This window comes from Gigantopelta aegis, chromosome 9 (genome assembly GCF_016097555.1).
Source record: "Gigantopelta aegis isolate Gae_Host chromosome 9, Gae_host_genome, whole genome shotgun sequence".
In the NCBI taxonomy this organism is placed as follows: Eukaryota; Metazoa; Mollusca; class Gastropoda; order Neomphalida; family Peltospiridae; genus Gigantopelta; species Gigantopelta aegis.
This window is the reverse complement of record NC_054707.1, coordinates 25643398-25655993: the sequence shown is the minus strand read 5'-3', so window position 1 is coordinate 25655993 and position 12596 is coordinate 25643398. Positions and strand designations below refer to the sequence as shown.

Here is a 12596-nt window from a genome sequence, read left to right as displayed (position 1 = left end):
GCAATCTTAATATATACAGTTCAGTTACAATGTAAGAGGTTCAACATAAACAGTTCAATCCGATAATGTAAACATATTCACTTAACTTCTACAGTGCAAACATTGTATTGAGGTTAATTTTGCAACAACATAAACAGTTCAGTTTCATAGAACAGAGTTGACAGTTCACCTCCTTAGCGAAGTTAGGCAATCACATGGAAATCAAACAGTATTACCCATTACGCTTACTCTCCGTTACATTTGATAATACCCAACAGCATCGCATATGTATTGTAGAGGACGTTTCACCTGTGAATAATCAGTTATAGATTATATGAAAAAACACAAGGAGTAATGCACTGATTTGCTTGACATTTCAGAGTTCGAGGCTCTAGTCTTACAACATGTGGGACAGTCAGTCCATAATAACACCGGCGAATCAAATATCTCCTTTAATTAACATTTGTGTTTGAATCAAAATATCACATCTCAATTGTCTTTGGGTCAAACATGGAAGCGGGTCCTTATATCGAATTATAACGCTTCCTAATAGAATAATAACAGGTATTAGCATGCTAATAGTCCAGATATTATGAAAATACTACTGCTTCTTCTGCTTCTTCTTCTTCTTCTTCTGCGATCCCCGAAAATACTAATTAACAAGCCGGTTGCATTTGTATATACCGGTTACGGTATCAGTCATAGTCGATACTTCCGAATCTCGGATAAACTTAAATAATTAATGTACATATTATCTACCATCTGCGCGCTTTTCAAACGGGTTTGTTTTCGATGTTTATAAAACAGCCGAGGTGTACCGAAATCATTCAATTGCTGGTACTATTTTACCAGCTGTGCCGTGATTGGTTGATCGAAGGTCATCGCAACATGATCAGCCATTGGGTTTTGTCAAATTATAATGTAACGAAAATGAAGCGTAATACAGTTTAAGACTTGAATCGAATACCACGAAGAATATAAAGAAATAAAAAGAATGGACGGAGGTGCGAAGACGTGTCGATAAACAGGGAAAAAATAATAGACTCTTTACCACAACACTTCGAGGTTTTTCGTTGGAATTAACCTATCTAAGCCTGATGAATTCTGCAGGTCGTTACTGTGCATATCAGTTGGTCAAATGATGGCGAGTGCAGGGCCCTTTAGCTACAGACATAGGACTATTTAAAAAATCACCAAGAGCATTTGCCCGCCCCGGTGGTACATATTCGTTAGATTTCAGGGTCTGGCCCGTGGACTAAGCTGCTTGGATATGTATATCTGAAGACCGTAAAAGTAAAATTTGTTTTCTAAAACCCATTGTACAATGATAAGAGCCGAATTCATTACACGAAGAATTTAATATGAAAAGGATGAAAGACACACGATTCAACACACCAGTGCTCGTTAAACGATTTCTAAGACAACTAGAGGGGTTATGTACATCCACATTCATCGAAAGTGGGACAATCTGAAACAAGATTTTGTTAAAGTGAAAAGCAATTATGAAAAACAAAACTACTTTAAAACTAGAATAGAATGTTTTTCATTAAAACAAAGGGCCGACTGACAATCAACTAAGATTCTACTTTATGGACCATTTCCAACTAAATGTTGGTGGGAATGTTGCCAGACGCACGTAGAAACAGTTATGAGTTCGGTCATTCTTATTTTTTCCATTTTTAAAAAAAGAGTTTATTCCATGAAAACTAAATGCCACATTTAGATTTGCTTTATACTCACGTGGCTTGAGTATAATTGATAACATGTTTAATACACGTTATTTTCTACAACCCTTTATGCAACTAAAAATCCATGGAGGATAGACACTTTAGTGAGAAGTAAATAGTTATAACCAAAAACAGGAAGGTTTTCTAGGGTCTATATTTATGTTCTAGTTTTGTAATAGCAAAATATTTAAAAACAACATCTATAAAATTAATTTAAAATAGCTTGGTCATTCTGATCCACCCCAGAGCTCTGAGCAGTTGGGTCCAAAAGAGAAAACAAGATGAAGTAAATTAGATTTTTTTTCTTTTCTTCCAGAAATGTCATAAAAATAGTATTGACACATTGAAAGGTCATTCAATAGTTTATAAAATTTGTGAATTCCATTAATGCCGAGGCACCCTCTTCCCGTTTGCTCCTAGGGAGAGTTTTATTTATTGTCACATAGAGAGGAATGTATTTAAACTGCAATTTTTCACAACTACTGGACCATTTCCAACACAATTTGGTGGAAAGCGTCTTTGATACCCAGTTGGCTTGAGGGTGGAGCCTAAAGAGGAAAAAGAAGCAAATATTAACACATCTTCTCTACTTTTAGAAATGGGAGGACACTTCCTTGACCCATATAGAAAGAAAATCGTGAATTAGTTTTAGTCATTGTGACAGACAAACACACACACACCTTTGACCCGAGTGGCGGGTCTAAAACTGAAAAATGAAACCAATATTAAAAAAACCTTCTATACTTCCAGAAATTTTATTACCAAATAGTCTTCTTAAATATAACGGTAATTAAATCTTTTATCAAATTTATGAATTCCATTAATGTTGGATGTCCCGTTTGTCCCCAGGGAGGAGTGAAGTTCACTGGAGTTGTGTTTAAGCTACCGTTTCACAACCACTAGACATTTTCATTGACCCATGGAGATACAGCTTGTGGATTTGGACATTCCGTCACCACCCACACACAGGGAAATGGTTGCCCTGCACTCCGCGAGTCTGGTAGGTAGGAAAAATATATTTAAAATAGAAAATAATTTGAGCAGGGGATTAGGAACCCCTGAACCCACTCACCCACTTAGTTAATGTAGGCAAGGCGCGATCCTAGCAACCCGATAAATATCTCCAGTCACGATTTCCAAATGAAATAATGAATTTATACCCCATCGATGGACCCATTAGGCTATTTCTCGTTCCAGCCAGTGCACCACAACTGGTATACCAAAAGCCATCATGTGCTATCATGTCTGTGATGGTGCATATAAAATATATCTTGCTACTAATGGAAAGACTACATGTTAAAATTACAAAGTATTTAACATCCAATAGCCGATGATTAAATCAATGTGCTCTAGTGGTGTCGTTAAATAAAACAAACTTTAACTTGAATTAATTTGTACTTCTAATTTCTTGTTTTGTTCTTTTTGGTATGGAATCCACAATTCATTAGCGTAATATCACACATATACCCAGTGCCAGCATCATCGCTGTGTACGATTTCCCCCACCCTCACTGTCTATAATTCCCCCACTCTCACTGTCTATAATTCCCCCCACCCTCACTGTGTATAATTCCCCCCACCCTCACTGTGTATAATTCCACCCACACTCACTGTGTATAATGCCCCCACACTCACTGTGTATGATTCCCCACCCTCACTGTATATAATGCCCTCAACCTTACTGTGTATAATTCCCCCCTCACTGTGTATAATTCCCCCACCCTCACTGTGTATAATTCCCCCACCCTTCCCGCACCCTCACTGTGTATAATTCCCCCACCCTCACTGTGTATAATTTCCCCCACCCTCACTGTGTATAATTCCCCCCACCCTCACTGTGTATAATTCCCCCACCCTCTCTGTGTATAGTTCCCCCCACCCTCACTGTGTATAATCCCCCCCACCCTCACTGTATATAATGCCCTCAACCTTACTGTGTATAATTCCCCCATCACTGTGTATAATTCCCCCACCCTCACTGTGTATAATTCCCCCACCCTCTCTGTGTATAGTTCCCCCCACCCTCACTGTGTATAATTCCCCCCACCCTCACTGTATATAATGCCCTCAACCGTACTGTGTATAATTCCCCCCTCACTGTGTATAATTCCCCCACCCTCACTGTGTATAATTCCCCCACCCTTCCCGCACCCTCACTGTGTATAATTCCCCCACCCTTCCCGCACCCTCACTGTGTATAATTCCCCCACCCTCACTGTGTATAATTCCCCCCACCCTCACTGTGTATAATTCCCCCCGCCCTCACTGTGTATAATTCCCTCCCCCCACCCTCACGGTGTATAATGCCCCATCACTCACGGTGTATAATTCCCCCACCATCACAGATTCGGGGCAACGAGCACCAGTGAGTACACGAACACTGCTGCAATCAGTACAAAAGGCTGTTGGAATGTGGACGCTGAGTTACAGAGGTCCTTGTTGGCGCAGCACGTTTTCTTCCTACAGCCGCGGGTCATGAACAGATCCTGGGTGCAGTTCTGGAAATCGTCCTGTGGTATACACTCCTCCGCACAGCTCCGCACTGTCGATGTGTACTTCTTCTGGTCAAAGTTACTGTACATCTCGAAATACACCTTCTGAAAGAATACAAGCAAACATCAATGCCACATTTTAGAACATGTATTATACAATGGTTCCAACAACACCCAGACTATAACAGAAGAGACAGTTACTACAACCTTTCAAGGGAAAACAAGGCGATGATGACACGACTAAGAACAGGCCACTGTAAACTCAAGTACCACATGTCCACAACTGGAACATGTGATTGTTGCACAGCCGCCATGACTGTCGATCATTTCTTGCAGCATTGTCCCCACTGCCTAGTTTGACACCCAATAGCCGATGTATGTTTCGTGCTGGGGTGTCGTTAAACATTCATTCATTCATGTCCCCCCTGCCAGGACCAGAGGAAAGCAGTCTGGTCTTCACATGAAACCTGAAAGAGAAACTATTCGGCAGTCAAAACTTTTGTCTTTATATTTTCGGTGTAGGACACAAAAGCGTACATTTTCGTCTTCAAGTGTGTATGTGTTTCTCTCGCTCTGTGTGTGCGCGTGCATGAGTACGTGCGTGCGTGTGTATGTTTGGGTGGACGGCACAAGCACCTCGGTGAGGCCTGAAAATGTCCTAGAATGCAATACAATACATGGGGGGGGGGGGGGGTGTGTGTGTCATTACCTCATATCCCCTATGCGTGATCTTACCAATACTTTTGGGCTTTTTTTTCAGTCACTGAGTCACTAACACTAGTTCCCAAGTTGTGGCGAGATCTAGCTCAGTCCCATCTCAACTAGTGCTCCACTACTGGTATATTATAGTCCGTGGTTTCGGTATATGCTGCCCTGTCTGTGTGGGAAAGTGCATATAGACGACGCATTGCTACTAACAGAAAATGTCGCGGGTTTTCTCTAAAACTACATATCAGAATTATGAAATGTTTGACATTCATTAGGCTATGATTAATAAATCAATGTGCTCCAGTGTTGTTGTTAAAGAAACTCTTCCACTTAGGTTTCCAAAGTATGCATCTTTTTGACAAAAGAAGTAAAACAAAACCATAATGTTTGCCAAAACTGATAACTGATCGCCTCTATAGTGCTCTAAAATCTTAAATAATGGCACTAACTGTGGTCTAAAATCTTAAATAATGGCACTAACTGTGGTCTAAAATCTTAAATAATGGCTTTAACTGTGGTCTAAAATCTTAAATAATGGCATTAACTGTGAACTAAAATCTTAAATAATATAATTAACTGTGGTCTAAAATCTTAAATAATGACATTAACTGTGGTCTAAAATCTTAAATAATGGCATTAACTGTGAACTAAAATCTTAAATAATGGCATTAACTGTGGTCTAAAATCTTAAATAATGACATTAACTGTGGTCTAAAATCTTAAATAATGGCATTAACTGTGGTCTAAAATCTTAAATAATGACATTAACTGTGAACTAAAATCTTAAATAATGGCATTAACTGTGGTCTAAAATCTTAAATAATGACATTAACTGTGAACTAAAACCTTAAATAATAGCATTAACTGTGAACTAAAACCTTAAATAATAGCATTAACTGTGAACTAAAACCTTAAATATTGGCATTAACTGTGAACTAAAACCTTAAATAATAGCATTAACTGTGAACTAAAACCTCAAATAATGGCATTAACTGTGGTCTAAAACCTTAAATAATAGCATTAACTGTGAACTAAAACCTTAAATAATGACATTAACTGTGAACTAAAACCTCAAATAATGGCACTGACTGTGGTCTAAAACCTTAAATAATAGCATTAACTGTGAACTAAAACCTCAAATAATAGCACTAACTGTGAACTAAAACCTCAAATAATAGCATTAACTGTGAACTAAAACCTCAAATAATAGCATTAACTGTGGTCTAAAACCTCAAATAATAGCATTAACTGTGGTCTAAAACCTCAAATAATAGCATTAACTGTGGTCTAAAACCTCAAATAATGGCATTAACTGTGGTCTAAAACCTCAAATAATAGCATTAACTGTGGTCTAAAACCTCAAATAATAGCATTAACTGTGGTCTAAAACCTCAAATAATGGCATTAACTGTGGTCTAAAACCTCAAATAATAGCATTAACTGTGGTCTAAAACCTTAAATAATGGCATTAACTGTGGTCTAAAACCTCAAATAATAGCATTAACTGTGAACTAAAACCTCAAATAATAGCATTAACTGTGGTCTAAAACCTCAAATAATAGCATTAACTGTGGTCTAAAACCTCAAATAATAGCATTAACTGTGAACTAAAACCTCAAATAATAGCATTAACTGTGGTCTAAAACCTCAAATAATAGCATTAACTGTGAACTAAAACCTCAAATAATAGCATTAACTGTGAACTAAAACCTCAAATAATAGCATTAACTGTGAACTAAAACCTCAAATAATAGCATTAACTGTGGTCTAAAACCTCAAATAATAGCATTAACTGTGAACTAAAACCTCAAATAATAGCATTAACTGTGAACTAAAACCTCAAATAATAGCATTAACTGTGAGCTAAAACCTCAAATAATAGCATTAACTGTGGTCTAAAACCTCAAATAATAGCATTAACTGTGGTCTAAAACCTCAAATAATAGCATTAACTGTGAACTAAAACCTCAAATAATAGCATTAACTGTTGTCTAAAACCTCAAATAATGGCACTGACTGTGGTCTAAAACCTTAAATAATAGCATTAACTGTGAACTAAAACCTTAAATAATAGCATTAACTGTGAACTAAAACCTCAAATAATAGCATTAACTGTGAACTAAAATCTTAAATAATGGCATTAACTGTGGTCTAAAATCTTAAATAATGACATTAACTGTGGTCTAAAATCTTAAATAATGGCACTGACTGTGGTCTAAAATCTTAAATAATAGCATTAACTGTGAACTAAAATCTTAAATAATGGCATTAACTGTGGTCTAAAATCTGAAATAATGACATTAACTGTGAACTAAAACCTTAAATAATAGCATTAACTGTGAACTAAAACCTTAAATAATAGCATTAACTGTGAACTAAAACCTTAAATATTGGCATTAACTGTGAACTAAAACCTTAAATAATAGCATTAACTGTGAACTAAAACCTCAAATAATGGCACTGACTGTGGTCTAAAACCTTAAATAATAGCATTAACTGTGGTCTAAAACCTTAAATAATAGCATTAACTGTGAACTAAAACCTTAAATAATGACATTAACTGTGAACTAAACACCTCAAATAATGGCACTGACTGTGGTCTAAAACCTTAAATAATAGCATTAACTGTGAACTAAAACCTCAAATAATAGCATTAACTGTGGTCTAAAACCTCAAATAATAGCATTAACTGTGAACTAAAACCTCAAATAATAGCATTAACTGTGAACTAAAACCTTAAATAATGACATTAACTGTGAACTAAAACCTCAAATAATGGCACTGACTGTGGTCTAAAACCTTAAATAATAGCATTAACTGTGAACTAAAACCTCAAATAATAGCATTAACTGTGGTATAAAACCTCAAATAATAGCATTAACTGTGAACTAAAACCTCAAATAATAGCATTAACTGTGAACTAAAACCTCAAATAATAGCATTAACTGTGAACTAAAACCTCAAATAATAGCATTAACTGTGAACTAAAACCTCAAATAATAGCATTAACTGTGGTCTAAAACCTCAAATAATAGCATTAACTGTGGTCTAAAACCTCAAATAATAGCATACTGTGGTCTAAAACCTCAAATAATAGCATTAACTGTTGTCTAAAACCTCAAATAATGGCACTGACTGTGGTCTAAAACCTTAAATAATAGCATTAACTGTGAACTAAAACCTCAAATAATAGCATTAACTGTGGTCTAAAACCTTAAATAATAGCATTAACTGTGGTCTAAAACCTCAAATAATAGCATTAACTGTGAACTAAAACCTTAAATAATGGCATTAACTGTGAACTAAAACCTCAAATAATAGCATTAACTGTGGTCTAAAACCTCAAATAATGGCACTGACTGTGAACTAAAACCTAGCTAAAGTTACAAAGTTTGTTTTGTTCACCAACACCACTAGAGCACATTGATTTATTAATCATCGGCTGTTGCATGTCAAACATAAGAGTTGGTAATTCTGATATTATAGTCTTAGAGAGGAAACCCACTACATAATTGTGTTCATTTTTATATTTTATATGCACCACCCCACAGACAGGACAGCACATACCACAGCCTTTCATATACTAGTTTGAGTGCACTCGCTGTAACAAGAAATAGCCCAATGGACCCACCGTCGGAGATCGATTATAGCGGTCGCACATCATCAGGCGAACGCTTTACCACTGGGCTACGTCCTTTAGCCAGTATTAATGACTGGTACTACAGGAAATGAGTAGTAAGAGATTTACCTAACGACTTCTTTCTAATTCCACTTTGCGCTTTGGGGTCAACATTGAACAAATAGTATTTTCACCTTTTTTATAATTCCAGACTAAAACTGAATAAATCATAATTGTAATAATTATTCATTTTAAAAACTGTATTAACATTCCTATTTGGAATTTGCAAATAACACGAAATTCAAGTGTTATTAAATATAATACGTTAATAGACAGAAATGTACAAGTTTTAAAACTAGAATACGTCCCTTTAAATAATCACTTTAAAATCATCGACCCTGGTTTCCGGTGTATGTATGTTTTCTGCTTTACATAAGGAACACTTGGAGCTACTACAAACTACAAAACAACCACAAACACGGTGAACTGGCAAAATTCATAACCAAGCCAAGACGTTGTAAGTAATATATAATTGAACAGTGAAAAAGCTGTAACAGACAAAACTATTTGGGAAATGGCAGGTGCGTGGCACGCATAGCCACAAGAGGCAAGCACCTGACGCGGTTGGAGAGACAAGGACTGGGATATGGAGGTGGACAGCGAAAGAAGTTGAAAGATAGGAGGAGTTGCCAAATCGGGATAGAAATGAGATAGAATTCAAAGGAGAGAAAGGAAAGGGACAGTGGGATTTAAAAAAACAACCCAAAACACCCAAACAAACAAAAAACCCAACAAAACAAAACAACATTTTACATTGCCAAGAACTATAGGGTCAATGCCTTTAATAAACGTGACCATTTCGCCTCTGATGAACACGCGACAATAACCGAGATGAGGTATTTCTTACTGTTAAGATCTTATCATTCAACTCAAATTACATCGCTCCCAGCTATCACCCATAGAGCTGGCAGCCGCGATGACTAACTGCGGCTTATTGCACGACAAGTCTAAACTAGCTTTATCCAGATTACCAACTTCTGTAAGTAATTGCTGATTGATTGTGAAAATATTGCTTTTAAGCAGTACACATCTACAACACATTACCCGTGTAGTGGTTAAGCCATCGGACATAAGGCTGGTAGGTACTAGGTTCGCATCCCGGTACCGGCTCCCACCTAGAGCGAGTTTTACGACTTCTCTGCCACTACACCGAATTCTCTCTAACTAACCACTAACAACTAACCACTAACAACTCACTAACAACTAACCACTAACAACTCACTAACAACTAACCACGAACAACTCACTAACAACTAACCACTAACCACTAACAACTCACCAACAACTAACCACTAACAACTCACAAACAACTAACCACTAACAACTCACTAACAACTAACCACTAACAACTCACCACTAACAACTCACTAACAGCTAACCACTAACAACTCACTAACAACTAACCACTAACAACTCACCAACAACTAACCACTAACAACTAACCACTAACAACTCACTAACAACTAACCAATAACAACTAACCACTACCAACTCACTACCATCTCACTAACAACTCACTAACAACTAACCACTACCAACTAACCACTAACCATCTGTCCTGGACAGACAGTTCAGATAGCTGAAGTGTGTGCCCAAGACAGCGTGTTTGAACCTTGATTGGATATATGCATGAAAATAAGTCGAAATGATTGAATGAATGAATGAATGAATGAATGAATGAACGACAACACATTAGCGATTTGAGTGAGATGCGTTACACATGACAAAGTGCCCGTCTGATGTTCAGTGGGTTGCTAGATCAATCCCATTTAGTAGACTTATTATTTTGTTCTACATGTATGTTCCAAGTTCCAACCAGTGATATATTTCTTGTATATAACGGATGTTTGTTTAACGACATCACTAGAACATATTGGTTAATTACTCATCGCCTTTTGGTGTCAAACATTTGGTGAACCTGACACGTAGTCTTCAGAGCAAACTTATACATTTTCCTATTAGGTAGCAGCACACCATAGAGCATATCACCGGGTCAAAGTTCAGAGTGAACCCAACTTTTAATACCACAGTTAACACTAGCAGTCCTGCCATTGGTAATAAATGCCAGTGACTGTTGTATGAAATGTTGTTTCATGTGACCAGTGGATTCCTGTAATTTAATTTGAATTTAGCATAAATGTACTAGCTAATATTGTGTTTGAAACCTGTGCGGGATCCTGCTAAAATAGGATTTTAATTGTTATGCGGAAGACGCGTCCTGTTTTGTGAAACTAGTAGATTACCCCTCCCCCCCTCTCGCCCCATGTTTTGTTCTGATTTTCGTTAAGGGTAAGAGTAATTTTAACAAAGAGTGTTAGAAAGGAAACCCGCTACATTTTCCCATTAATAGCAAGGGATCTTTGATATGCACCATCCCATAGACAGGATAGCACATAACACGGCCTTTGATATACACGTCATGGTGCACTGGCTAAAACGAGAAATAGCCCAATAAGCTCACCGGCAGGGGTCGATCCCAGACCGACCGCGCATCAGGCGAACGTTTTACTACTGAGCTACGTCACGCCCCCTGGTCTATACAATCTGAATGTTCTCATTCAAGTTCGTATCTTTGAACAAGTCATTAGAAGGGGAGGACAGGTTTCTTTTCTAATAACAAGTAACCTATTAAAATTTGTCCTGGACAAAATCCTCAAACAGGCAAATAATGCAAGTGCCAGAGTTGCGTGCCCATGAAATCGTGCTTGAACCTGAATACGAAAATAAGAATACATGTTCCATATGTTCGCATACCGGATTCATCTTAACGGAACTCCGAGGACGTGCCCAGGACAAACGTGCATAAACTTTCAGTAGATGCAAGCACGATTACTAGTTGATTGATACAATAATGCTATTGGTAAGGAAATGTATTAAAACGTGACAGAAGTTAGAACACTAGAGTTTAGCCAAGATTTAGTTGACGTCGACTTGAATACACCGATTTATTAGTGACGACTGAAGAAATGTGCAATACTTGGAGCTAGCGAGAGCTCGAGGAACGGCCAAACAAAGTGGAAGGCGAATAATCTCGCCGTCTGTTAGAACCTCGCATCTGGTCGCTCTCAGCGTGGTATAATCAATAATAATAATGATTAACGATGCAGATTGTATTAAAGTCTTTTTAAAAGCTGAATTAAAACAAACACAAAAGTAAAATCGAAGGGTATGAAAGCCAATTCTGATATAAAAAAAAGAAACAAGAAAACAAAACAGAAACAACAGAACAAAAAGCGTAATATAAAAAAAGAAAAAAGAAAGAAATGTTTTATTTAACGACGCACTCAACACATTTTATTTACAGTTATATGGCGTCAGACATATGGTTAAGGACCACACAGATTTTGAGAGGAAACCCGCTGTCACCACTACATGGGATATTCTTTCCGATTAGCAGCAAGGGATCTTTTATTTGCGCTTCCCACAGGCAGGATAGCACAAACCATGGCCTTTGTTGAACCAGTTATGGATCACTGGTCGGTGCAAGTGGTTTACACCTACCCATTGAGCCTTGCGGAGCACTCACTCAGGGTTTGGAGTTGGTATCTGGATTAAAGATCCCATGCCTCGACTGGGATCCAAACCCAGGACCTACCAGCCTGTAGACTGATGGCCTAACCACTACGCCACCGAGGCCGGTACATATAAAAAAAACCCACTGAAAAGAATTAATCATTGGGTGTCAAACTAAGGTATGACTGAAAAGGAGTCACAGACCCCCCCCCCCCCCCCCACCCCCACCCCACACACCCCACCCGTATCATCAACACTTAAGTGAAACATCAACTCGCATTTCTGATACAATATATAATATAATACACTGATTTGTATCTGTGACTTGTATCTCTAGGCACACGTGTGACTTTTTTCTCTCAAGTTTCTCCAGTCACCGGAAAGCGAACTGATCTCCAGGCGATGATTCAGACAGTGATGGTTTAGTTTACTGCTTAAAACATCGTTATAGCCAACACGGCAATTGTAAACATAATGGATCACGATTACGTAATATGGA

The 12596-nt window shown here is 37.6% G+C and overlaps 1 protein-coding gene across 1 annotated transcript in view; it reads right to left on the bottom strand.

Annotated features, from left to right (window-relative positions):
* Positions 1–4012: 4012 nt before the first annotated feature.
* Positions 4013–12596, bottom strand: part of LOC121382108 — a 58778-nt gene continuing 50194 nt past the window's right edge. The window contains exon 3 of the mRNA XM_041511607.1: positions 4013–4302. Within this exon, the coding sequence (XP_041367541.1) occupies positions 4045–4302 (258 nt within the window). The 3' untranslated portion in view covers positions 4013–4044. The remainder of the gene's footprint in view (positions 4303–12596) is intronic.